General features: G+C 37.5%; 6 protein-coding genes and 1 pseudogene across 10 annotated transcripts; 6 read left to right on the top strand and 1 right to left on the bottom strand.

Moving 5' to 3' along the window:
- The first annotated feature begins 430 nt into the window (after window positions 1–430).
- LOC137736914 (uncharacterized) lies at window positions 431–5,811 on the top strand. Of its 5 annotated transcripts, none has more exons than XR_015954789.1 (11): window positions 431–694; window positions 1,368–2,277; window positions 2,605–2,734; window positions 2,833–3,284; window positions 3,561–3,641; window positions 3,740–3,838; window positions 4,177–4,335; window positions 4,419–4,572; window positions 4,781–4,852; window positions 4,981–5,297; window positions 5,398–5,811. XR_015954789.1 is itself a non-coding variant. In XM_068476234.2 (11 exons), coding segments are annotated over exons 2-11 (2,223 nt in total). In that variant the 5' UTR covers window positions 431–694; window positions 1,368–1,452; the 3' UTR covers window positions 5,399–5,811. The 5 variants fall into 5 exon arrangements, 4 of the variants coding, with proteins under 4 accessions (XP_068332335.2, XP_068332333.2, XP_088538697.1 ...); XM_068476234.2 differs by having other exon boundaries at window positions 4,486–4,572; XM_088682571.1 differs by having other exon boundaries at window positions 442–694; window positions 1,432–2,277; window positions 4,486–4,572.
- A 956-nt stretch (window positions 5,812–6,767) lies between these two features.
- LOC137738086 (protein REGULATOR OF FATTY ACID COMPOSITION 3, chloroplastic) lies at window positions 6,768–9,219 on the top strand. Its single transcript, XM_068477688.2, has 5 exons — window positions 6,768–7,114; window positions 7,512–7,566; window positions 7,686–7,742; window positions 7,917–7,994; window positions 8,668–9,219. Exons 1-5 carry the CDS (start codon window positions 6,809–6,811, stop codon window positions 9,090–9,092), a joined length of 921 nt encoding a protein of 306 aa, XP_068333789.2. The 5' UTR covers window positions 6,768–6,808; the 3' UTR covers window positions 9,093–9,219.
- An 827-nt stretch (window positions 9,220–10,046) lies between these two features.
- Window positions 10,047–11,452, top strand: LOC137736212 (desiccation-related protein PCC13-62-like; annotated as a pseudogene).
- A 1,563-nt stretch (window positions 11,453–13,015) lies between these two features.
- LOC137738087 (desiccation-related protein PCC13-62-like) lies at window positions 13,016–14,492 on the top strand. Its single transcript, XM_068477689.2, has 3 exons — window positions 13,016–13,356; window positions 13,617–13,842; window positions 14,083–14,492. The coding sequence occupies exons 1-3, from the start codon at window positions 13,025–13,027 to the stop codon at window positions 14,458–14,460; spliced, it is 936 nt and encodes a 311-aa protein (XP_068333790.2). The 5' UTR covers window positions 13,016–13,024; the 3' UTR covers window positions 14,461–14,492.
- Window positions 14,493–16,895: 2,403 nt separating this feature from the next.
- LOC137736550 (desiccation-related protein PCC13-62-like) lies at window positions 16,896–18,417 on the top strand. The gene is made up of 3 exons (XM_088683256.1): window positions 16,896–17,236; window positions 17,492–17,717; window positions 17,961–18,417. The coding sequence occupies exons 1-3, from the start codon at window positions 16,905–16,907 to the stop codon at window positions 18,336–18,338; spliced, it is 936 nt and encodes a 311-aa protein (XP_088539382.1). The 5' UTR covers window positions 16,896–16,904; the 3' UTR covers window positions 18,339–18,417.
- A 167-nt stretch (window positions 18,418–18,584) lies between these two features.
- Window positions 18,585–21,517, bottom strand: LOC137737562 (Pentatricopeptide repeat (PPR) superfamily protein). The gene has a single exon (XM_068477082.2). The coding sequence runs from the start codon at window positions 21,064–21,066 to the stop codon at window positions 19,063–19,065; it is 2,004 nt and encodes a 667-aa protein (XP_068333183.2). The 5' UTR covers window positions 21,067–21,517; the 3' UTR covers window positions 18,585–19,062.
- LOC137737563 (uncharacterized) lies at window positions 21,363–23,428 on the top strand. Its single transcript, XM_068477083.2, has 3 exons — window positions 21,363–21,498; window positions 22,523–22,653; window positions 22,993–23,428. The coding sequence occupies exons 2-3, from the start codon at window positions 22,556–22,558 to the stop codon at window positions 23,237–23,239; spliced, it is 345 nt and encodes a 114-aa protein (XP_068333184.2). The 5' UTR covers window positions 21,363–21,498; window positions 22,523–22,555; the 3' UTR covers window positions 23,240–23,428.
- The last annotated feature ends 809 nt before the right edge of the window (window positions 23,429–24,237 follow it).

The raw sequence follows: 24,237 nt of genomic DNA, 5'->3' as shown, positions 1-24,237 counted from the left end.
GAATTAATATAGAGAGGGTTCGGTAAATTGAATAAAATTATATTATATATCAAATATATATATATATATAATATTCGGATCGGATTCGGGGACGGATATGGATTAGGGACCCCTATAACCATATCCAAAACCATAACCAAATAAAGTTCACGGTTTTTTTCCCATATCCATACCATACCCGAATTTTCATATCCAAATCCAATCCATTTGAACAGTTATCTATGGTTATCGGATTTAATGGTTATAATTGTCATCCCAAGATGGAGGTGTTTATTAGGCTCGCACCGCACCAAAAGAAAACTTTATGGGCTTTTTATTTATTTTTTGGGCTTTAGGCAAAAAGAAAATCCGAAAATGAAAGGACACGTGGGACCCGGAGCCCTGCGTAGTCCAGCGCGGCGACAACTGTTGTTATTCATCGGCGAAGCCCAATCCGGATACGGAACGAGGAAATCCAGTCAGCCAAACAGACCCCAATTCAACAGAAAAACTCCTACGGAGCTTCTTCACGAGTGCTTCTCTGACCTTTTCTTGCAGACCCAAATGAAACTGTGACATTTGGATTGCATGCTGATTGCTGATTGCTCAGTTCCTCCATTTCCAGAACAACCCAATTCGCCGAACAGAGAAATTTGATGCTCTCTGGTTTCTGTTTCTTCTCTCAGTGATCCCTCTGTGTGCCTCCGAGCTCCAGGTATGTCCGCACCAATCGTTCAATGTTAATTACTAATTTTCCTGTGATTTTATGATGTGGGTTCTGCTCAATTTTATTGCTTTCGTCGAATTTTTGTTCGGTGTGTTGGAATGCTGAATGATTAAAACTGGGTTCTAATCAATTTTCTGACATTTGGGCCTTTTAATCTCAAGTGCGGTTTTGCAATTTTTACTTTTAAATTGAAATTTATATCGATTCGTGGGTGATAAGTTGATAACAATACAGTGTAATATGTATTTCTTCCTGAGAATTTTGTTTCTTGCGAAATGAACAATGTAAGTTTGTTTTTGCATGAGGTTTTGGTTATTTGTTAGATTGAAATTCTTGGGTTTTTGTTGTACTTCACACCTCAAAAGTTATGCAGGTTGCCCAATATTGATATGGGGTCCATGACCCTTTTTTGATTCCTAAGTCTACTCTTTAGTAGTTCTCTAGCTAAAGGCCTGTTATCAGTAAAGTTGGAAGTTTAGATTTTCACATATATATGATGTCATTGGCAATTTTCAGTTCGGTAATCAATTTATCAAAACAAATGCTAGTCTAATTTTCAATGATTTATGAGTGGTCGAATTTTTTGCGGAAGTACTTCATAAAAGGTTTTGATTTTATGTATACATGCATCCTTGTGACTGTGTGTGTTGTTTATTTTCAGATTGTATTTCTGGAATGGCTGCTTTGAATCGATTGTAAGTCATCTTGCTTGACTTAATTTTCAGTACGTCACGGTCTTTTACCATATGGCTCGGAAGGGTAATCAACAGAAGAATGCTGTAGATCGGCAGACATCAAAGCACAGAAAGAAGGGTTCAGATTCAGGGTGTACACTGGGAGAAACGAAAGGGAATGGGAAGGCAAGTGAGGTGAAAGTTTTTCCTGGAGAGGAACTGCCAAATGGTGAGCAGCCAAGCAGTCCTCTTTCAGCCAGTGCAAGTAAAACCAATCATCCTGAAGATGAGAATAAAAGCAAACAAAAGTCTGGAAAGTCTTTGAGGAAAGAGAAGCAAGGTATGGATGCAGTGCAGGGTCCAGAGGAGTCAAGTTCTTTAGGGAGTGATTTAGGAGATCACAATGGGAATAATGAAGCTCCAAGCAGGAGAGAAGAAAATGGGACATTACCTCCGAGCCACTTACGCCGAAAACACACAAAAAGAAAATCTGGTTCCTCCCTGAATAGATGGCATATGAGAACTTTGATAGCTCGATTAGAGTTTTCAGATACCCTATTGTTTAGAAACTTGAAGACATCAACATTGCTGCTCTTGAAGATGGCTAGTGAATGGCTACAGAGGCACAAGCCATTGTTTCTTACCATAAAAAGTAAGGCACTGTATGCCCATGATTATGTCAAAACAAAGTTTGAGCAGGCATATCCATTCGTTTTGAAGTGGCTTATGCAGTTTGGGAGTATATTGTTTCTTTTATCAATGGCCTGGTTGGATTGCACCTTAAGGGGCTTTGATAGCTTAGTTCGGATGGGGACAACTTCCTTCTTTTCAGTTATATGGTGCAGTATTCTCTCAGTAGTTGCTATGGCCGGGATGTTCAAGTTTCTGATTGTGTTGGTAAGCCCCCTAGTATTGCTAAGTCGTTACCGAACACTCACTTCGTTATAATTTATAGTTGCTATGGCTGGGATGTTTATTATTATAGTTGGCCTTATTTTTTTTGTACTTGTTTTGTTTTCAATAAAATGCCCCTGTTTTGAGTCCTTTGTCCTTTTAAACCTCCTTGGGTCCTTCTGTTGACGGTCCAGACTTTATGAATGTTTCCTTATGAATAATTACTTGTTTTTTTTTTTTTTTTGGCAATGGGTGAGGTGGATGGTTGAGTTTAAGAGTATCTTAAGTTTTGCATTAGTATGCTCTCATACCTATTGAATAAATTCCCAGGTCTTTGCTGCTTTGATTGGACTTTTCATTGGGTTCATGCTCTCGATTTTGGTGGTTTCTTTTTGTGGAGCTCTTTTCTTGTGGTTCTATGGAAGCATTTGGACAACAGGATTTATAATCTTCTTAGGAGGTGATTCTTTTACCTTCTGACAAGTGCAGATCATCTATTTATAGTATGCATATTTCTTCATCACACCTTGATGAGGTTTGACATTTTTCAACATTCAGGTTTGGCATTCACACTGAGCCATGAGCGTATTGCCCTGTCAATTGCCACCGTGTATTCCATTTATTGTGCTTGGACATCTGTTGGATGGCTGGGTTTGCTTTTGGGGCTGAATTTATCTTTTATCTCAAGTGATTATCTGATATATTTCCTAAAGAACAACGTAAGTCAGCAGAGAAGACCCAACGGATCATCTGAGCAAACATCAGGAATGCCAGGTCAACCAGACTTCTTTAACAGTGAGCAGGCGCATACTTCATCCTCCGGAAATGGCCCATGGTTTTCTACTGATCGTAGCCCTGGAGTACCTTCAACCAGTGGCACTGATTCTGAGATAACCTCTGAAGATGAAGTAGTCCGGCTGTTAAACTGTACTGATCACTATTCTGCGTTGGGATTTTCTCGGTACGAGAATGTAGATGTTTCTTTACTGAAGCGGGAGTACAGGAAAAAGGTAAGTGTGCCATTATTTGTTTGCTCTAATAGGCATGAAAAGGTATCCTTTCCAACTTCTTTGTTTCTTGCTATGTTATTCTCTTGGAAGTTTCAAGATTTGTATGGCCAAGCATTGAGTCTGAGATCTAACTTTGTTTTACCATGGTGAATGATGACTTTTATCTTTCCAGAGATTTGGTTACACATATAGAAGTACTGCTCCTGGATAACATGCTATGCTGCTCTGTTAAAATATTTCTTTTTCTTTAAACAAGTTTGTTATATTTCTTATCAGGCAATGTTGGTCCATCCTGATAAAAATATGGGAAATGAAAAAGCTGCTGAAGCTTTCAAGAAACTTCAAAATGCATATGAGGTTATCATTTGATATGCATTGAAATTTTTTCTATGGTCTATTTGATTCTGATTCTGATTCTGATTGTATGTTGGCCCTTTTTGCTCCATCTTTTCTAGATTTTACTTGATTCCCTGAAGCGAAAAACATATGACGACGAATTAAGGAGAGAGGAACTGCTGAACATTTTCCGTAGATTTCAAAGTGCTTCACAAAAGGTAGTATATATCTAATTTGTATGCTTTCTTGTAATTGGTTTTATAATCTGAAATCTTCTGACTAATTTCTTCCATATCCATGAGGAATGTGACAAGAGGTTGAAGCTTGATAGTGAAACCTGTCAGTCGGTTCCCGAAATTCAAGGGGGTCATATCATTCAACTTTTTGATTAACTTTGGAATTGTTAGTAGAAACTTGTGTTGTTTTGGGTACATACCATTGCCATGAATTATTTGTTCATTTACTGAATATAGCTCTGTGTGATGTCACTTATTATGTGTTCTTAGTCTTTTGTCCATCCACCTTACCTAAGCTTTTATTGCAATATGTTTCTTAGAATGGAGGGCACAGTGTCTTTCCCCCTGGCTTTCCACACCCAGAAGCTGATGGCGAGGACCCATTTGGGGATTCAAGGAGAATCGCCTGCAATAAGTGTGGCAATTTGCATGTTTGGGTGCTCACCAGGAAATCAAAATCCCAATCACGATGGTGCCAGGTTTTCATTTACCTTTATAGCTTTTAATGTTGTTCTATTTGTTTGCATCTGTCAAAGAGTTTAAGGGTTTTGCATCCTTAAAGCGTGCTGCTGCTAGAGATTTTTGCGCCTGGTGCTGCTGTTTTCATTGTGGAATTTCTCTTTTGAAAGGATTGCAAAGATTTTCATCAAGCAAAAGATGGTGATGGGTGGGTTGAACAATCTTCCCAACCCTTCTTCTTTGGAATGTTGCAGAAGGTACGTGCGTTTATATATGCTGGAGCAAGGTTGTTTTAGAATTTTGTGTCTTGATAGTTTGCTCATTGTTTGCGAGTAGGAATTGAAAGAAAAGAACCTTAGAGAATGAAAAAGAATTATCATCAGTATGACTAAAGGCTTTGTCTATTAGTACCTGAAATGTGTCTAATGCGAGATTATCCCTTTTTAAATAATGTTGTATGTGCAGTTAGATGCTCCATCCGCATTTATTTGTGCCGATAGCAAGATATACAATGCTACCGAGTGGTATATTTGCCAGGTAATTCAGTTTGAATTGTTCTTATAAGTTTATTTTCCTTTTGAAAAACACGCATGCCGGCTTCTACACCTACACACAATTATTGTCACATTGAAAGAAGATGTGCATGAAGCTAAGTTTTGTTGCAGGGAATGAGATGTCCAGCCAACACTCACAAGCCAAGTTTTCATGTGAACACTAGTGTGACCTCTAATAAGCATAATACCGGAAGGGGAGCAAGTTCAGGGCAAAGAGGAGGTCGGATGCCAACATCGAATATGGAAGAGAACATGACAGAGGAAGAATTCTTCAAGTGGTTACAGAATGCAGTGCAAACTGGCATGTTTGAAAATTCTGGTGCCGGCACCTCCACTGAGAGCCCATCTGCCAAATCTGGACCTGGTACCAAGAGCGGTGGCAGCACCAGTGGCAGTGCTAACAAGAGAAAGAAAAAGGGAAAGAAATGGTGAGTATCCAAGTTGTCGCCGTTTGTTTCGTACTAATCTTAGTGATGCTGATTCCTGATAAGAAAGTTCTTTTTTTTTTTTTTTTTTTTTTTTAATCAGAAGAGAAGGCCTGAGGAAAGTTTGACATCATTAATCATAAGTACAGAATCTAATCACCATTAGCCTGCAATACTACGGAGTTTGTATACCGTCTCATCATTAATCACTAGTTCAAAATGATAAACCCGCTACAGAGTCGATTTAATCCTTGTTATGCTCCCAATAGGATCGCTTTGGTGGTTCAGCTTTGAACTTGTGCTATCGAAATGGTTTCTCAATCTCCAGTGGCTCGATTTGAATTTGATTCTTGACAGGGTACCCTAATTAGGTGCCATTGGGGACTGAAATGTCTTGATGCTAATCCACCCTTGTTGCTAGTTAAATTTTGTACAACCACCACCCATTTTGTACCCCTTTTTGGACAGACATAAATTGTGATAATTCTTATGAAGGAAACTATGGAACTTAAGGTTAGTTTGGGCTTGATGTGCTGTGAAGAAAAAAAAAATATGATGTTTTCGAAAGCAGGGGTAGAGCTGCTTCTGCTTTCTGTTTTGGGCTCATGATTTTGACAGAGCTGCTTCTGTCTTTTGTTGTGGACACATGATTTTGACAATTTTTTCATCTATCGAGCACAATTTTAGTCCTAGTTGCTTTTAAAATAATTTCGGCAAGGCTAAACTAGCCTTTAGCCTATCTCACCAACCTAAATTAGTTCATTTTATCCAAACAAGTAACAACTCTCAAAACAAAGTCACTTAGTCACCCGCATATAATAGAGGTTAGTGCTATCTGCACATCCTTCTCCATTTCGGTTATCGGGTCGACTGAATTGAAGAAGATTAATAGTTAAAATTAACAAGAATTTGTGGTAGGTAAAATGTGCGTGTGAATAGCACTATTCTAGTAGAGGGAGGAAAAAAGAAAGTTACATTCCACCTCAGTGGAAATTTCAAGTTCCGCCGTCGGGGTTAGTTATGTCATCATGTAATTAGGGTTTCATTTTATTTCAAGAGTAATACAATATTTTTATTCGTTTATGGCTTATACCATGGTATTTATCGAGCAAAAGTCAGTTGGCTAAATCATAAGCCAACATATAAATTATTTTTCAAATAAATTCTATAAATTATAGGAGTTTAGAGTGTCGTTAAAAAAAAAAGTAATCGTGAACTCAAATTTTTTTTTATTTCTAATATGTCTGATATTTTTACACTAAGATACAAGAAAATAAGAAAAAGAATTAAAACAAAATTGATGGCCTAGAAAAACCAATTAACTAGGAGACCGTTGGATATTTATCACGAAGAATTAGATGAATCAAACGGACGGTAGGCCAGGATCCACTTATTGACGGACAGGATTTTACCGTTGTGATATAATTCTACTGAAATTACGAAACCACCCCTCTCTCTTTACTGGTACCGCAAACCGGATATCCCCGCCGAGTCTCAGCTCCAAAACTGCTTGAATGGGGGCACTCACACACTCCTTCTCTGGAGCTTCTCTCACTCCAACGGCTCTAAAACCGGTCGGCACAAATGGGTCCTCCTCCAGAAACCAAAATTCGAGCTTGAAATTCTCAAATGGGTACTCGTCGTTTTCGTCTCGCCGGCCATTTCCCGCTCAGAAGCTCTCAGTCGGAGTGAGAAGGTCGGTGATTGTTGGTGCGAGGAAGAACAGCAACAAGGAGAAGAAGAAGGAAGACAATCACAGCTTTGCATCGAAACCGGATGAGGCCACTGGGCCTTTCCCTGAATCTGTGCTGCTTAGACAGGTTGCCATTAATTAAATTTCTACACAAACTCCATATTTTTTTTACTTTTTTTCACTTCTTTATTTCGGGTTTATTGATTTTTTGACTTATGTAATTTTGGCTTCTGAAAAATTGAGACTTTTGAGTGCGACCCTTTAATTTTTGGCTGCTGTAGAATGCACAAAGTTTGTTATGGGGGATTTAAACTAAGTAAATTATTGTCTCTGATACATTCAAATTGTGGGTTTGTTCTGTTTCTTTGGGTTGTTGTCTTTTACCACTCAAGTGTGGGCCTTGCGTCGAAAGAGATTTTATTTTCCTTGAAAAACTAAACGAATGTGGATAAGATCAGATTTTTTTGGGTTGCTTATGTTTAATTATGGTGGATTTTGGGATGATACTTTGTTATGAATTGCAGAAGAAAATTCAGGAAGATGGTAATCTTGTCCCCGAGTTTGCTGATGCCGAAGAAGGCGAGTCATCATGATTCAAACGTGATTGCTGCTTTTAGAAAAAGGAGTAGCGATTTCCCTTTTTTCGAACAATGATTTGGAGTGTTGCAGTTATTAATTTTGTTTTCGTCACTATGCAGAGAAGGTGTATGAATTTTTGAAGCTTCAGCTGCAAAGCGATTTGAATGAGGAACGAAGTAAGTGTGGTTCATGCTCATTTTTCTTGCTAGTAGGTTTGTCTCTTGGTTTGACTTGTGTGATCTAAATCGTGAAAGAAATTGTCTTTCTGATAATTCATAAAACAAGTGGAAAATGTTATTGAGTTTTAACCGCAGTGGGCTGGTTATGACTTACTGTTTCCGTTGTTACAGTGCGCCACTATGAACTGGTTTATCTGATTCATGAGAAGCACGCCGAAGAGGTTGGGAGTGTCAAGGAGAAAATTGAAGGTTAGATTTTTTTTCTTCCAACTCTCTTAGTAATGTCTCTTTTAATACTGAATCATAGATTCACCATGATTTTGATGTATGCAAAATTTTCTCTTCTAACTCTCTTAGTAATGTCTCCGTTATTACTGAACCGAATATGGTAGGTTCACCATGATCTATTTAAAATTTTGTCTTCCAACTCTCTTAGTACTGTCTCTACAATAAAGAGACAAACAGAAGTAGAGTTCGAAATAAGGTTACAGATACTGTGATGATGTCTGGATGTTTCGGTGTTAATGTTTTCCTTGCTGAAATGTTGATCTCTCACATTTAGCTTGCCCTTGAAATAATGTCAGCGCTGGCCCTTGAAAAAATCTTTAGCAATTTAACTTTAGGTATCATATTTGAAAAATTTTGAGGAGTGGTGATGAACTTGGATGGATAGCTTTTCTTGTTTTTAACGTTATAATTTAGTTTTTCGCCTGACATGGCAAGTGAGCTTGTAATTGGTATAATTTCATCTACCTATAAGTATTGCTTACATTGAACATTCATATAGCAACATGCTAACGTTCTACTGAAGGGGCGTATACTTATTGGAATTCTTGTAGAATGAAGTTCCCTTACCCTTATGAGTTGCAGTTGAAATATATCGACAATTGTTTATTGAAGTTTATATCTGAATTACTTGCAGAGTTTCTAGGGCAGAAGAAAGCCAGGATATGGAGAGTGAGTGATTGGGGAATGCGAAGACTAGCATACCAAATAAAGAAAGCGAAGAACGCTTACTATGTTTTGATGAACTTTGAGATGGAAGCCAAATGGATAAATGACTTCAAGACCATGCTAGACAAGGATGAGAGAGTCATTCGGCATCTTGTGATCAAGAGGGACGAGGCAATCACAGAAGACTGCCCTCCTCCTCCCGAGTTTCACACCCTCGGTGGAGGTACAGATTCTGATGAAGAAGAAGAGGATGATCTGGAGTATGATGACGAAGAAGAGGATGATATGGAGTATGATGACGAAGACTATGAAGAAGATGGGATTATTATTGTCGACGCTGACAATGATGATATAGAAGATAGGGAACAAGGAAGGCTAGAACAACTAGTGTAGGAAAAACAGGAATGATAAGAAAACTGAGGGCAGAGAAATTGAGAAATGTTTTTGTATAAATTTGTGTAAAACGTTTAAATTTGTAGAAATCTTTTACATTGTGTTTGGATGAGGAAATTCAAGATTACTAAGGAGTTTCAAAGCGATAGAAATAGAAATGACAGAATTTTTTTTCTAAAATTTGTGAATTTTCTTATTTGGCTAACTTAAAATAAAATGGAATTTGAAAAAAGATTTTATTTTTAAACTCTCACTCACAGAAATTTGAAAATGATATTTATTTACATGGAATTTAAACTTGGGAAGGTTCCAAATTCTAAGTTTTTTTTTTTTTCCAAATGGAAATTCTAAATTTCTATGCTTATAATCCAAACAGGGGAATTAGTATATCCTAATTTCTAAATTCTAACTTTTGTTAAAATTCTCAAGTTTTTTTCCCTCATCCAAACATAGTGTTAGTTTAGAGTAGTACTACACTTATCATATATTTGTATCACTTCTCTAATAGAGGTAAGGTCAACTAACACAAGTGGTTAAATTTTTAGGTAAACTGCGGTTTGACTCCCTAAAATATTACTACGGTTTTACACAACGAACCATTTCACATACATGTCATTACACATTATTATTATTATTTAGTACAATAAACGTTATATGTGTCCACATATCATAATTTTATTGGTGGTTATACGTGACATATAAGAATTGATGATAAAAAAAAATTAATTTGCCCTTAAATTTGACATAATAGTGGAAGGAATCTAATGGCAAGGGGAAATTGACTTATTTCAAATAGTTCAGGGGGTTAATTACCATTTAGGGGTCAATTTCAACTAGAATAAGAGTTCAGGGGGTCAAACGATAATTTACCCTTAATTTTATGTGTGTAAGGCTTTGTTTGGTGTCTAGTTAGGATTAGATTGAAATGAATAACCTATTATCCTATTATATTTAATGTATGCAAAAGTGAGAAATGAAAACATTGTGTACAACTTGAATGAACAAGTCCATCTTATGGATCATGAATCATCCCCCGATCATCAGCCACGTACACCCACCATGCATGCAAAGACAGACGTTCTCATGAGATTTTTCTTTCCTTCTTGTTTCTTATTTTTATCAAATGTGCATTGAACTCATGAGCTCAACAGAATGCTATATAAATGAACAAGTCCATCGCTTACTGAGACATACTCAAAGGCTCAAAGCTGTATCAAACATGGCTACATTTTTTTTGTGCCACCATCGCCATTGCTGCCTTCCCATCCTCCTCCCACTATCTTGCTCTTCCGAATCGATATTGGACCACCACCACCATCACGATAGATCCTCCACTGTCCCGAAATTTGGAGTTTCCATTGAATTTAGAGTATTAGGAAGCTGAGTTCTTTTGTATGGTGCTTTTGGGCATGGCTTGGATACAGTTGATCCGAGCCTAACCCTAGGAGGTCCAACTCCCATTGGTGCTAAAAGGGCACATTTGGACCACTTCACTAGGGATGTCATCGAGCAATTTGGATGGCAAGAAGTAGGACACTTAAGGTTCAATCTTCTTTCCATATTTTTCCCCATAATTTTCATAATTTACAAGAGAAGTGATTTTCGCACACTTCTTTTTAACTTTTGTATATCCGAGTCTCTGACCATGTTTATTTTTAGCATTTAAATCCGATGGATAAAAAAAAAAATTAGGAAACAAAAATAACAAGATGTAATGATGTATAGAAGGAGAAATGAGCGTGCATAAATCATTTTCTTTTACAAATGCTACATAATTAGAAAGCTTTTCTAAAATAATTATATGTTTTTTAATGTGCAGAGCCATTAAGAAAACTGTGAAGGGTTTCCCAAGGCCATTGTTGAATTTAAGTGCAGAATCATTTGCTCATGTGTTTGATTCTGCATTTGGGAGTCCCTTAAATCCACCACTTGACCCTTATGCCAATTCAATCAACTATCCCCTTGCATCCTATTTGATTCCTTATGTTGGTCTCACTGGCTATGTTGGTGCAAGCCCTAAGCTCCAAGAGGCTACTTCCAAAAGGGTAAGCTTCAAACACAATACCATGAATTGAAAGTATTATGTTAGATAATTATCGTGTTTTTAGAATGTGAATCTCGACGGCACATTATGACAAGAATCAACATGATTCATCGTCCAAATTTATAGTCTTGACATTTGTCCAGAAAAATAAGCTTGGCGAGAGAACGTTACCTTGAAAGCATAACCAAATTTGTTACTCTTCACATACTATCGTGAACTGAATGTGCATGTTGGTCCTGTTCAGCTAGTTGCAGGTCTTTTGGGCGTGGAATCAGGGCAAGATGCACTGACGGCCGGATTGCTAAATCTTATTTGAAAAAGGAATAGGACTAGTTTCGTTCCCATTCAGTTTACCCTGTTCCGAAAGTTTTTTTTTTTCCTAGCTAGACAGAATAAATCGTGTTCTTAAATAATTTGATCTAAGGAATTGTTTCAGGCTTCATTTTGTTCGCATAATATCAGATTACAAGGGAACTTAACAAAATAGACACGACAGAAAATACAGTAAGAAAACACTCTATGACGAGAAATTTTTCATTGTGGTTGGAACATGGATGATAATGGAGATGTTAAATTTTAAACATAAATTTACAATTTGACACCCTACGTAAATTACACATAAATTTTCACTTCAAAAATCTCATTTTGCACTTCAAACTTTCTATAATTAGAAAGAAAATTACACATGTGAGAAGTGTAAAATGAGATTTTTGAAGTGCTAATAACAATTCCCTTTTATATATTCAAAGTGTTTTAGCTAAAACTGTTGATTTGATTCCCATTTAAGAGGCTGGCATACAAGCAGATATTGTTGTTACTGTAGCAGTGAAAAAAATCATGCTTATGCACTAGTCTGTGTGGGTTCGATCCTCATCGATTCATCTTCCACCTAAGAACTAATTATTTAACCCACTAACATGTGAAATATAATTATGTCTATATACCTTGATATGGGTTCGATGTTGTGACCTAAAACTTAGGTCGAGAAATGATAGAGAGAGATATTTTTCTCATGTCTAGTGCCTTTATCACAATCACACTATGTGAAATTTTAATTACAACATGGCATATACTATCATAACTCTAGATGTTAAGTCATTCTACAAATCTTTAAATCCTATTCATAAAATCTTGTTTTTTGTGTATCATAAAATATTTTATGATATAACCTCATTAAGTTTAGACACAAAATTAAGCTGACACTCTCTAACTAAGTTTGGTCATACCATATGTGCGGAACATACCTGCATTAGTGAATGTCAAAGGTGTGGTTAAATTTTATGTGTGTAAGGCTTTGTTTGGTGTCCAGTTGGATTGGAATAGACAACCTAGTATCTTATTACATTTAACGTACGCCGAAGTGAAAAATGAAAACATTGTGTACAACTGGAAGGAGAAGATAAATTACTAATTAAAAAAAATATATAAAAAAATAATAATAAAAAAAAAAGCCTTTACAATTCCATTTCTCCTAAAAAAGTAGAACTAAAATGATAAGTTTCCTTAATGTCTAATCCACCTCTTAATTTTTTTTAAATAAAAAAATCGAATATAATGAGTTGTCCATACTAATCATACAAAATCTAAATATTTATATTTGTTAATATTCATTCCAAACGATGTCGAACATAAAATAGTACTTAGGAAAGTAATTTGTAGCAAATGTCGCAACATGAAATCGTTGTGATCTCTTATGGATCATGAATCATCCCCGATCATCGGCCACGTACACCCAGCATGCATGCAAAAACAGACGTTCTCATCAGATTTTTCTTTCTTATTTTTCTTATTGTTTTTAAATGTGCATTAAACTCATGAGCTCGTCAGAATGCTATATAAAATGGACAAGTCCATCACTTACTAAGACACACTCAAAGCTGTAACAAACATGGCTACATTTGCTAATGCCACCGCCATTGCTGCCTTCCTCATCCTCCTTCCACTGTCTTGCTATTCCGAATCGATATTGGACCACCACCACGACGACCGCTCCTCCTCCGTCCCGCAATCTGATGTCGATCTTTTGGAGTTTCCTTTGAATTTAGAGTATTTGGAAGCTGAGTTCTTTTTGTATGGTGCTTTCGGGCATGGCTTGGATACAGTTGATCCGAGCTTAACCCTAGGAGGTCCAACTCCCATTGGTGCTAAAAGGGCACAGTTGGACCACTTCACTAGGGATGTCATCGAGCAATTTGGATGGCAAGAAGTTGGACATTTGAGGTTCAATTTCCCATATATTTTTCCTCGTAATTTTCCTAATTTACTAGAGAAGTGATTTCCACACACTTCTTTTTAACTTCTGTATATCCGATATAGTTTATTTTTAGCATTTGGATTCGATGAATCAAAGAAGAATTAGGAAACAAAAATGAACATGATTTTGAAGGCGAAAATGAGCATGCACAAATCATTTCTTGTTTACAAATTAATGCTACACAATAGAAAGCTTTTCTAACGTAATTATGTGTTTTTTTGTGCAGAGCCATTAAGAAAACAGTGAAGGGTTTCCCAAGGCCATTGTTGAATTTAAGTGCAGAATCATTTGCTCATGTGTTTGATTCTGCATTTGGGAGTCCCTTAAATCCACCATTTGACCCTTATGCCAATTCAATCAACTATCTCCTTGCATCCTATTTGATTCCTTATGTTGGTCTCACTGGCTATGTTGGTGCAAGCCCTAAGCTCCAAGGTGCTACTTCCAAAAGGGTAAGCTTCAAACACAATACCAAGAACTGAAAGTATTATGTTAGATAAGTGTGCTAGAATGTGATCAATCTCGACCACATATTGTGACAAGAATCAACATGATTCATCGTCCAAATTAATAGTCCTGGCATTTATCCAGAAAATAAGTTTAGCGAGAGAACGTTACCTTAAAAGCATAACCAAATTTGTTACTCTCTATCGCATACTATTGAACCTGAATGTGCTGTTGGTACTGTTCAGCTAGTTGCAGGTCTTTTGGGCGTGGAATCAGGCCAAGATGCAGTGATTCGAGCACTGCTATACGAGCACGCGAACCTGATAGTGAAACCGTATGGTATTACAGTGGCCGAGTTCACAAATCGTCTTTCGGATCTAAGGAATAAGCTAGGACGCACAGGTTTGAAAGATGAAGGCCTTGTGGTTCACGAATACATAGGCGCTGAGGGAAAAATTAGCGGCAACATTCTCGCCGGAGACAAGTACTCAGTTGCATATGACAGGACTCCAGAGGAGATCTTAAGGATCGTATATGGTAGCGGCGATGAACGTGTCACTGGCGGTATCTACCCTAAAGGAGCTGACGGCCGGATTGCTAAATCTTATTTGAAGAAGGAATAGAACATGAACAAATAGGACTAGTTTGGTTGACATTTAATTTACCCTGTTCCGAATGTCTTTTTCAAAATAAAAAATAAAAGAAAATCACGTTCTTAAATAATTTGATCTAAGGAATAGTTACAGGTTTCATTTTGTTCGCATAAATCCTTCGATTTTTGTTCGCATAAAATCAGGTTACATGGGAACTTGAAAAAGTAGACAACAGGGAAAATGAAGAAAACACTCTTATGATATGTTGCAATACTTGCATCTGCAGCCAAAATTTTCTATGCACAACTCACGAACATGATTCATACATAAGTGAGCAAATAACACGGATTACATTTTCGACCAAAAAAGAGTACGAAACTATGGAGATTACATGCAGAAAGACACTAGCACATTGCTACAACAAGAGCGCAAAGCGACATGCCATAAGAAAAAAAGTTAAAGATCAGTGACATGTTGCAGCATTTCTGGGGAGCATGGTGCGTTGGCTTTTGCCTCCATCAGGTTTCAGGCAATGCAATAGTTCCAGTGCAGACCGAAAATTGCTGCTGCATCATTTTCCCATGGCCTCCAAGGTGTACAACTGCACTAACAGCTTGCTCAGACTTCTGGAAGCAAGGGATGAGTGTATGAGCTACTTTAGATATTCACAGGTAACCAGACTTTAATGTGTAAGCATGTCTGTAGAAGTCGGAGAACTTAGAAAGAAAGGGAGAGGTGTTGTTCGCATATTTAATTTCTTTGTTAATGATTTGTAATTCTGAAAAGCGAAGGACGTATATAGTTTCCTGTACTCTTGCTCCAGTTTTTTCTTTTTTGCCGATGTCTTTTCTTCAAGATAGTTCCCTGGACTCTTGCTTCAAGATGTGATAATCCAGATTAAACCAATAAAAAATTAATTAAAAACATTTAATAATTAATTAAAAATTATTTGAAGTAATTTGACAACAACTCTGTCTGTTGCTATTCTAAGTCATGGTACATAAGAATTGGCATTTCGTTTGAAAAACGTATATTTTTTACAGTTTGTGGGCACCATCCCATCGTTGTTCATATTGCTATATATCGGATTAATCATCTGACAATGATGATATAGAAGAAGATAGGGAACAAGGAAGGGTAGAACAACCAGTGCAGGAAAAACAGGATGGATAAGAAAACTGAGGGCAGAGAAAGTGAGAAATGCTTTTGTATAAATTTGTGTAATGTTTAAAACCATAGATTAAATGTAAATGGATGGTAGCATATAAAATCTTTGTTTGGATTTGTCTTTTAGGTTATTTTATGTATTCAAAGTGTTTTAGCTAAAACTGTTGATTTGATTCCCATTTAAGACGCTGGCATACAAGCAGATATTGTTGTTGCTGTAGCAGTGAAAAAAATCATGCTTATGCATTTTGTGTGGATTCGATCCTCATTGATTCATCCTCCGCCTAAGAATTAACTATTTAACCCACTAACACGTGAAAAATAATCATGTCTGTACCCTAATATGGGTTCGATGTTGTGACCTAAAACTTAGGTAGAGAAACGACAGAGAGAGATATATTTTTCATGTCTAGTGCCTTTATCACATCACACTATGTGAAATTTTAATTACAACATGGCATATAATATCATGACTCTGGATATTAAGTCATTCTACAAATCTTTAAATCCTATTCATAAAATCTTGTTTTCTGTGTATCATAAAATATTTTATGATACAACCTCATTAAGTTTAGTCACAAAATTAAGCTGACACTCTCTAACTAAGTTTGATCATACCATATATGTGGAACATACCTGCATTAGTGAATGTCAAAGGTGTGGTTAAATTTTATGTGTAGGGCTTTGTTTGGTGTCCAGTTGGATTGGAATAGACAACCTATTATCCTATTACACTTAACGTACGTTAAATGCCGAAGTGAAAAATGAAAACATTGTGTGCAACTGGAAAGAGAAGATAAATTACTTATAAATAATAATAATAATAATAATAATAATAATAAATAAATAAATAAATAAAAATAATAAAATAACCTTTACAATTCCATTTCTCCTAAAAAAGTAGAACTAAAATGATAAGTTTTCTTAATGTCTAATCCACTCTCAATTTTCTCTAAATAAAAAATCGAATATAATGAGTTATCCATACTGATCATACAAAATCTAAATATTTATATTTGTTAATATTCATTCCAAACGATGTCGAACATAAAATATTGCTTAGGAAAGTAATTTTTAGCAAATGTTGCAACATGAAATCGTTGTTATCTCTTATGGATCATGAATCATCCCCGATCATCGGCCACGTACACCCAGCATGCATGCAAAAACAGACGTTCTCATCAGATTTTTCTTTCTTATTTTTCTTATTGTGTTTAAATGTGCATTAAACTCATGAGCTCGTCAGAATGCTATATAAAATGAACAAGTCCATCTCTTACTAAGACACACTCCAAGCTGTAACAAACATGGCTACATTTGCTTATGCCACCGCCATTGCTGCCTTCCTCATCCTCCTTCCACTATCTTGCTATTCCGAATCGATATTGGACCACCACCACGACGACCGCTCCTCCTCCGTCCCTCAATCAGATGTCGATCTTTTGGAGTTTCCTTTGAATTTAGAGTATTTGGAAGCTGAGTTCTTTTTGTATGGTGCTTTTGGGCATGGCTTGGATACAGTTGATCCGAGCTTAACCCTAGGAGGTCCAACTCCCATTGGTGCTAAAAGGGCACAGTTGGACCACTTCACTAGGGATGTCATCGAGCAATTTGGATGGCAAGAAGTTGGACATTTGAGGTTCAATTTCCTATATATTTTTCCTCGTAATTTTCCTAATTTACTAAAGAAGTGATTTCCACACACTTCTTTTTAACTTCTGTATATCTGACATAGTTTATTTTTAGCATTTGGATCCGATGAATTAAAGAAGAATTAAAAAACAAAAATGAACATATTTGAAGGAGAAAATGAGCGTGCACAAATCATTTCTTGTTTACAAATGCTACATAATAGAAGGCTTTTCTAACGTAATTATTGTTTTTTTTTGTGCAGAGCCATTAAGAAAACAGTGAAGGGTTTCCCAAGGCCATTGTTGAATTTAAGTGCAGAATCCTTTGCTCATGTGTTTGATTCTGCATTTGGGAGTCCCTTAAATCCACCATTTGACCCTTATGCCAATTCAACCAACTATCTCCTTGCATCCTATTTGATTCCTTATGTTGGTCTCACTGGCTATGTTGGTGCAAGCCCTAAGCTCCAAGGTGCTACTTCCAAAAGGGTAAGCTTCAAACACAATACCAAGAACTGCAAGTATTATGTTAGATAAGTGTTTTAGAATGTGATCAATCTCAACCGCATATTGTGACAAGAATCAACATGATTCATCGTCCAAATTAATAGTCCTGGCATTTATCCAGAAAATAAGTTTGGCAAGAGAACGTTACCTTAAAAGCATAACCAAATTGGTTACTCTCTATCACATATTATTGTGAACCTGAATGTGCATGTTGGTCCTGTTCAGCTAGTTGCAGGTCTTTTGGGCGTGGAATCAGGCCAAGATGCAGTGATTCGAGCACTGCTATATGAGCACGCGAACCTGATAGTGAAACCGTATGGTATTACAGTGGCCGAGTTCACGAGTCGTCTTTCGGATTTAAGGAATAAGCTAGGACGCACAGGTTTGAAAGATGAAGGCCTTGTGGTTCACGAATACATAGGCGCTGAGGGAAAAATTAGCGGCAACATTCTCGCCGGAGACAAGTACTCAGTTGCATATGACAGGACTCCAGAGGAGATCCTAAGGATCGTATATGGTAGCGGCGACGAACGTGTCACTGGCGGTATCTACCCTAAAGGAGCTGACGGCCGGATTGCTAAATCTTATTTGAAAAAGGAATAGAACATGAACAAATAGGACTAGTTTGGTTGACATTTAATTTACCCTGTTCAGAATGTCTTTTTCAAAATAAAAAATAAAAGTAAATCACGTTCTTAAATAATTTGATGAATCGTTACAGGTTTCATTTTGTTCGCATAAATCCTTCGATTTTTGTTCGCATAAAATCAGGTTACATGGGAACTTGACAAAGTAGACAACAGGGAAGATGAAGAAAACACTCTTATGATATGTTGCAATACTTGTATCTGCAGCCAAAATTTTCTATTCACAACTCACGAACATGATTCATACATAAGTGAGCAAATAACACGGATTACATTTTCGACCAAAAAAGAGAACGAAACTAGGGAGATTACATGCAGAAAAACACTAGCACATTGCTACAACAAGAGCGCAAAGCGACATGCCATAAGAAAAAAAGTTAAAGATCAGTGACATGTTGCAGCATTTCTGGGGAGCATGGTGCGTTGGCTTTTGCCTCCATCAGGTTTCAGGCAATGCAATAATAGTTCCAGTGCAGACCGAAAATTGCTGCTGCATCATTTTTCCATGGCCTCCAAGGTGTACAACTGCACTAACAGCTTGCTCAGACTTCTGGAAGCAAGGGATGAGTGTATGAGCTACTTTAGATATTCACAGGTAACTGGACTTTAAAGTGTAAGCATGTCTGTAAGCTCATCGCAGAAATAGATGATTCTCCATAAGAGTATCTAACTTGGTTTTCTTATCGATTGCGAACTATATCGTCCAGCATGTAGATTGGCCCCAAATGACCTAAACTGCTAAAGAAACACCGCACCAACGCATTCCATGTGCCCGTGTTGGGGCAGATCCCTTCACTTACCATCTTATTTAGATAAATCATGGCCTCATCTAAACCTACCCAATTACAAATCCCCCACACAAGACTAGCATAAGCTACTACATCTGGTTGCCACTCCTTTTCTGCACCAATTCTGTCGAACAGCTGAATCGCAGTGCTTATCTTACCTTCCTTACAATTGGCATATATAATCGTGTTATATGTGATCGCATCATGCTTTGTTCCCCTTACCAGCATCTTTCCTAAAAGCTGCATAGCCTCCTTGGTCATTCCTGCATGACAAAAACCATTCAAAATGGTATTGTAAGTTACCAAATTCATTATCATCCCTCTTTCTTCTATCTCCCTGACAATTCCATAAGCTTCTTCGAATCTGTTCGCCTTGAAGAGACCGTCCAGTAACTCATTATATGTTGTAATGTTAGGCAAACACCCATTTTTCTCCATTTTATCGAGCATGTTGACAGCCCAATCTACCTTTCCATCAGCACATAACCCTTTGATAAACGTATTAAATGTAACTGTATTCGGAGGACAACCTTCAGCAGCCATATTTTCTACAAGACTATGAGCTTGATGAAACATAAAATTCCTACAGAGAACATCCACCATGCATGTATAGGCTATAACATTAGGGCGGCAACCACGGTTCATCATATGGTTCCAAGTCTCAGATGCACCAACAAGGTCACCAACTTTGGCAAAGCCATCAATCAGAGTGCTATATGTGGTCACATTTGGAGGGCAGCCATTTTTGTCCATCTCATGGCAAACCGATACAGCATCCCCCATTTTTCCATTAGTGCAGAGACCATGTACCAGAGTAGTGTACGCAATAATATTTGGCTTATATTCCTCGAGAATCATCCGATTCCACAAGTCAAGAGCTTCGTGTACTCTCCCTTCCACAAAATAGCCCTTTATCAAGGAAGTAAAGGTGTGAACATTAGGGCTACATCCTCTCACAAACATTTGAGCCAAAACTGCAAGAGCAGACTCAACATTCCTCGTATCAGAAAGTGAATTAATAATCGTTGAGTACGTGATAACATTAGGGTTTATACCCTTATCCACCATTTCAACCAACAACTTCAAAGCCTCCTCAATTTTGTTCTCCTTGCACACCCCATTCACCAAAGCATTATAAGCAGGCACAATGGGTTCAAACCTACCAGCAAGCTCCCTGGCTTCCTCTACCTTCCCAAGTCTACATAATGCAGACACTACAGTGGTATAGCTCACTGCGTCCGGCAGACACCCCTTCTTAGACATTTCAACAAGCAGTTTGTGAGCACCATCAACCCTATCATTCTTACACAACGCCTTCAACAGAATGTTATAAGTATATACATTTGGCTCCATCCCATCTTTCTTCATATTGCTATATATCGGGTTAATCATCTGAAACCGATTTTCGCTAAGCAGAGCATCCAAGAGGTGATTGTAAATCTTGACAGTGGATTTGCACCCAAATTCCCTAATCCTATAGAACATCTTCAAGGCCTGCTCAGCCAACCCAGCTCGCCGATACGAGCTGATCACACATATAAACAGCTCCTCAGAGCACCCAACTCCCTCCAATTTCATCTGGTTCAACAAGTACTGCACACCATCCATCTCACATTGCCTCCCAAGCTTCTCAATCATGGCATGGTATGTCAATGGGGTGTGCTCAAAAGCTCTGGAATTGGCAATTGACCTGAAATACTCTAATGCAGAGCCCAAATGGTGCTCGGATTTCAACCTCTGCAACACATCAGACTCTTTGAGAAAGGGTTGATCTTGATTGGGTTCGATTTGGGGTTTAGGGTTTGAACTGAGAATTGGGTTTGTTGTATTGAGAACAAATGGGACTGATGGTTTGTGAACTTTCAGCAGCAAGGAGCGTCCTTCCTTCAAATACATCGGAAAACCAGCTCAAATTTTTCTCATCAAATTAGAGATTTCAAAACCCTAGCTGAAGCAAATTTCAAAACCTAATCAATGAAAGATCAATTTTTTGTGTTCTGGGACGCTTGATATCCAATCAAAGTTGAAGAATATGAAGGTTTTTTAGGGTTGGTGTTGCAGAGAAATTACAGTCCGAGTAAAAGAAAGTACAGTCCAAGTGAAGAAGGGGAGGACAGAAATGGGTTTTCAGGTTCAGGATAGAGGCAAAAATGTGAAAAGAATTAAACTTTCGGGGCGAAATACAAACATTTGGCAAATTGGATCGGCGGGTTGGTTACTTCGACTCGGACTCGGTTTCCTTCTAAGACCCAAAAACCCAGTTACGCACAAACAAAGCTCATTCGATTTGCAGACTGGAAGAGCAGAGGCCTCCGATCGCTCCTCACTGTAAGTTCATCCCTGCAATTTCTTCAATTTATTTGTTTTGGATTTCATCGAGTTTTATGATATATTTCCAAATTACAGATCTTGTACTACTAGATTTTCGATTATTACACTGAATCTGAAATTTGCGGGGCAAGATTTTAAATTTTTTTTGTAAATTTTAATTCCAGAAAAGGGGTGTGGTTTTGGAATTTGTAGAAGTTCAGGGTAATGGTTTGGAGTTTGTATAATTCTGTTTTGGTATGTAATTTTCATGGTGTGTGATGTGTTAGTGATAGACTTGTTTGTAGTCAGATTACTCTACTGTGCCCATACTATGAAAAACCTTAGACCTAGAAATCTTCAGGATACTAATAGCTCGTTTACTAATCTGTAATCACTATGAGAAGGAATTAGGGTGGGTCCCACCCGTGTATCGTTTCCTACCCATTAGTAAACACCTGAATCCGTGAACAGCGTGCAATTCCATTTTTTACCCATTCCATTCCTCCTTAGTAAACACGCCATTATAAGAACCCAGTTCAGTTTCTGCTGAGTGATAAACATCAAGCGTGTGATTTGGATTTCAGACACGAAGGTTGGCAATCTGTGTGACTTGTTTTAGCCGGTTATGTGCTGTTTATACATTGAAATCTCGATAATTTAGTTCATCGTAATTTCTTCAAGCAGAAACGAGTCTTCGATGTGATTGTAGAACTTCGTGCAAAGTTGCAAACCCATTTGAGTCTTTCACCTTGTACTCTGTAGATTTTCCCTCTGGTGGAAATTTCAGATATGCCATATGACTGTGAGTCTGGTGAATGCCTAGGAGTTCCATTCACTGTGTTCTGAAAGTTTTGTGGATATTTCCTTCCTCCACAGCTTTACCTGTTTGATTTCCTGTTCTTTTTCCCTATTACGCTATGGTTTGTGTTTTTTTGGACTAGCTGCCCGATTGGACTTGCATTAGTTATTTAGTCCAATGACATTAGGGTGATGGTTTATACAAAACTGAGGGACCGTCGGTTTGTTTTTTCTTTTTCTTCAGGAATTATTTCTCAGCTCATAGAAAGAAGAAGGTATGGGTGCATCTGAGAAGAAATCTAGCGAGGCCGCATTTGATGTGCCAACCCTCAACGCTGAGAATTTGCAAAGTAACATGAAAGTTATATATTACAGGTTTGTTTTGACAACCTCATGGCCCATCGTGAAAACTTATTCTATGTTTCCCATGTGTTCTTATGTGGACTTGTCGATCCTCCTGTAATCGACGATAAATTATCTTGCTAAATGTTGGGAGGGATCACAGTTCCATGTATTTACTCATGTCGGTTACTATATCACATCAGGCTAGCATAACTGTGTGACGTAATGGCCTTTTGGATGAATCATAATATAGCATGCGGGAAGATGTCACACCAAATGATTTGATATCTTCAAAATGTTTTCATGCTAGAAATTACATTCTTATAACTTTCTGGGCTAATGCTAAAATGTCTGCGTTTGTCCTTTGTGCAGTGGAACATTTATGTCTATCATCGGCGGTGTCATTGCTGGAATTTTGGGGTTCACTGGCCTCACCGGATTTATTTTTTATCTTCTTATCATGACCGTCACTTCAGTTGGACTCATTGCCAAGACAGGGTTTACAGTTTATTCATATTTTGATAGCTGGAGCCAGATTATACTCGACGGCTTTCTGGGTGGGCTTTTGTCATTCGTGCTGTTCTGGACGTTCGCATATGACATTGTGCATATATTCTGAGGGATTATCTGCTACGTCTCGAATGAAAGGAACCCTGTGGTGCTGCTAACTATTTACTGTTTCAAGAAAGGTCTGAACCCGTTGCTGCTTCCTGCAATGTAGTCTTTTGCTGCCGATTTGAAACCAAACGAATGTCGTCGTTGGCTTTGTCCACCGCTATTTTTTTCCGATGAATACTGCTTAGCTGAAGGGATAACATGCATAGGCCTGTTGGCGATATCTGGAGCTGTTTAGCCCTTTGGATTTCTGTCACACTAGTTTTCTTTTAACCAATTTGAATGTCGGACAAAGTTAATGAAATCAATTTTTTATATATTGAGGTTGAGGCAGCTTTGTTGAGAGTACAGCAGTAACTTTTCACGGGTGAGATATCCGCGACAGCATGCCAAAGTGCAATTTATGAATTCTTTAGGACTAAGGGTTTGTTTGAGATTTTTTGGAAGAGTTAAAAGCGTTTTTTGCTAATAAAAACTACTTTTATGAGTTATAGAAGTGAGTTTATAAAGCACTTGAGTTTTTAATAGAAAATTTGACTTGTTTATAATGAAAGGTAAATGTGCTAATTACATGGTCAACGAGGTTTGGTTGAGTTTGTTAAGAATTGTCATCTTCGGTAAATTAAGGCCTAGGTTAGCAATTTTTTTTTGTGGGTGATCTGTAAAAATAAAAAAGCGGCTACGACCCCCTCCGTAGCCTCCTCTCTCCCTAAACTTTAAGAACAAAAAAAGTACTTACATGAGCAATTCCAAACAGGGCCTTATTAGTTTGCAGTTGTTTAAAATCTTTAAAACACCAAATATTTAGCATGTAATGCTAGTAAGACCAAAATTTTCAATCAAATTTGCAAATTAAATAATATGTCACCATTAGAAAATAAGCAAATTAATCAAAGCTCGAGTAATAAACCAATCATTAACAACTGCATTCACAGTTCATATCTGCAAAGTAGCCATGGCTCCAAGTATTTTGCAGTAACTAGTACGTAGTTGAACATTTGG

The sequence above is a fragment of the Pyrus communis genome, chromosome 13 (assembly GCF_041283825.1).
Source record: "Pyrus communis isolate YQ-2024b chromosome 13, ASM4128382v1, whole genome shotgun sequence".
Classification (NCBI taxonomy): domain Eukaryota; kingdom Viridiplantae; phylum Streptophyta; class Magnoliopsida; order Rosales; family Rosaceae; genus Pyrus; species Pyrus communis.
Note: the sequence above shows the minus strand (reverse complement) of the source record. Positions and strands in the feature narration are given on the sequence as shown.

What these genes read in the sequence shown, in the direction of transcription:
- LOC137736914 (XM_068476232.2), top strand. Translation starts at nt 1,453, where the DNA reads ATGGCTCGGAAGGGTAATCAACAGAAGAATGCTGTAGATCGGCAGACA. An exon ending in CCCAATCACGATGGTGCCAG is followed by an intron (nt 4,336 to 4,485) that starts GTTTTCATTTAC and finishes CTCTTTTGAAAG; the next exon opens with GATTGCAAAGATTTTCATCA. An exon ending in TCTTTGGAATGTTGCAGAAG is followed by an intron (nt 4,573 to 4,780) that starts GTACGTGCGTTT and finishes TTGTATGTGCAG; the next exon opens with TTAGATGCTCCATCCGCATT.
- LOC137738086 (XM_068477688.2), top strand. Translation starts at nt 6,809, where the DNA reads ATGGGGGCACTCACACACTCCTTCTCTGGAGCTTCTCTCACTCCAACG. An exon ending in AATCTGTGCTGCTTAGACAG is followed by an intron (nt 7,115 to 7,511) that starts GTTGCCATTAAT and finishes TATGAATTGCAG; the next exon opens with AAGAAAATTCAGGAAGATGG. An exon ending in CGATTTGAATGAGGAACGAA is followed by an intron (nt 7,743 to 7,916) that starts GTAAGTGTGGTT and finishes CCGTTGTTACAG; the next exon opens with TGCGCCACTATGAACTGGTT.
- LOC137738087 (XM_068477689.2), top strand. Translation starts at nt 13,025, where the DNA reads ATGGCTACATTTGCTAATGCCACCGCCATTGCTGCCTTCCTCATCCTC. An exon ending in CAAGAAGTTGGACATTTGAG is followed by an intron (nt 13,357 to 13,616) that starts GTTCAATTTCCC and finishes TTTTTTGTGCAG; the next exon opens with AGCCATTAAGAAAACAGTGA. An exon ending in AAGGTGCTACTTCCAAAAGG is followed by an intron (nt 13,843 to 14,082) that starts GTAAGCTTCAAA and finishes GGTACTGTTCAG; the next exon opens with CTAGTTGCAGGTCTTTTGGG.
- LOC137736550 (XM_088683256.1), top strand. Translation starts at nt 16,905, where the DNA reads ATGGCTACATTTGCTTATGCCACCGCCATTGCTGCCTTCCTCATCCTC. An exon ending in CAAGAAGTTGGACATTTGAG is followed by an intron (nt 17,237 to 17,491) that starts GTTCAATTTCCT and finishes TTTTTTGTGCAG; the next exon opens with AGCCATTAAGAAAACAGTGA. An exon ending in AAGGTGCTACTTCCAAAAGG is followed by an intron (nt 17,718 to 17,960) that starts GTAAGCTTCAAA and finishes GGTCCTGTTCAG; the next exon opens with CTAGTTGCAGGTCTTTTGGG.
- LOC137737562 (XM_068477082.2), bottom strand. Translation starts at nt 21,066, where the DNA reads ATGTATTTGAAGGAAGGACGCTCCTTGCTGCTGAAAGTTCACAAACCA.
- LOC137737563 (XM_068477083.2), top strand. Translation starts at nt 22,556, where the DNA reads ATGGGTGCATCTGAGAAGAAATCTAGCGAGGCCGCATTTGATGTGCCA. An exon ending in ATGAAAGTTATATATTACAG is followed by an intron (nt 22,654 to 22,992) that starts GTTTGTTTTGAC and finishes TCCTTTGTGCAG; the next exon opens with TGGAACATTTATGTCTATCA.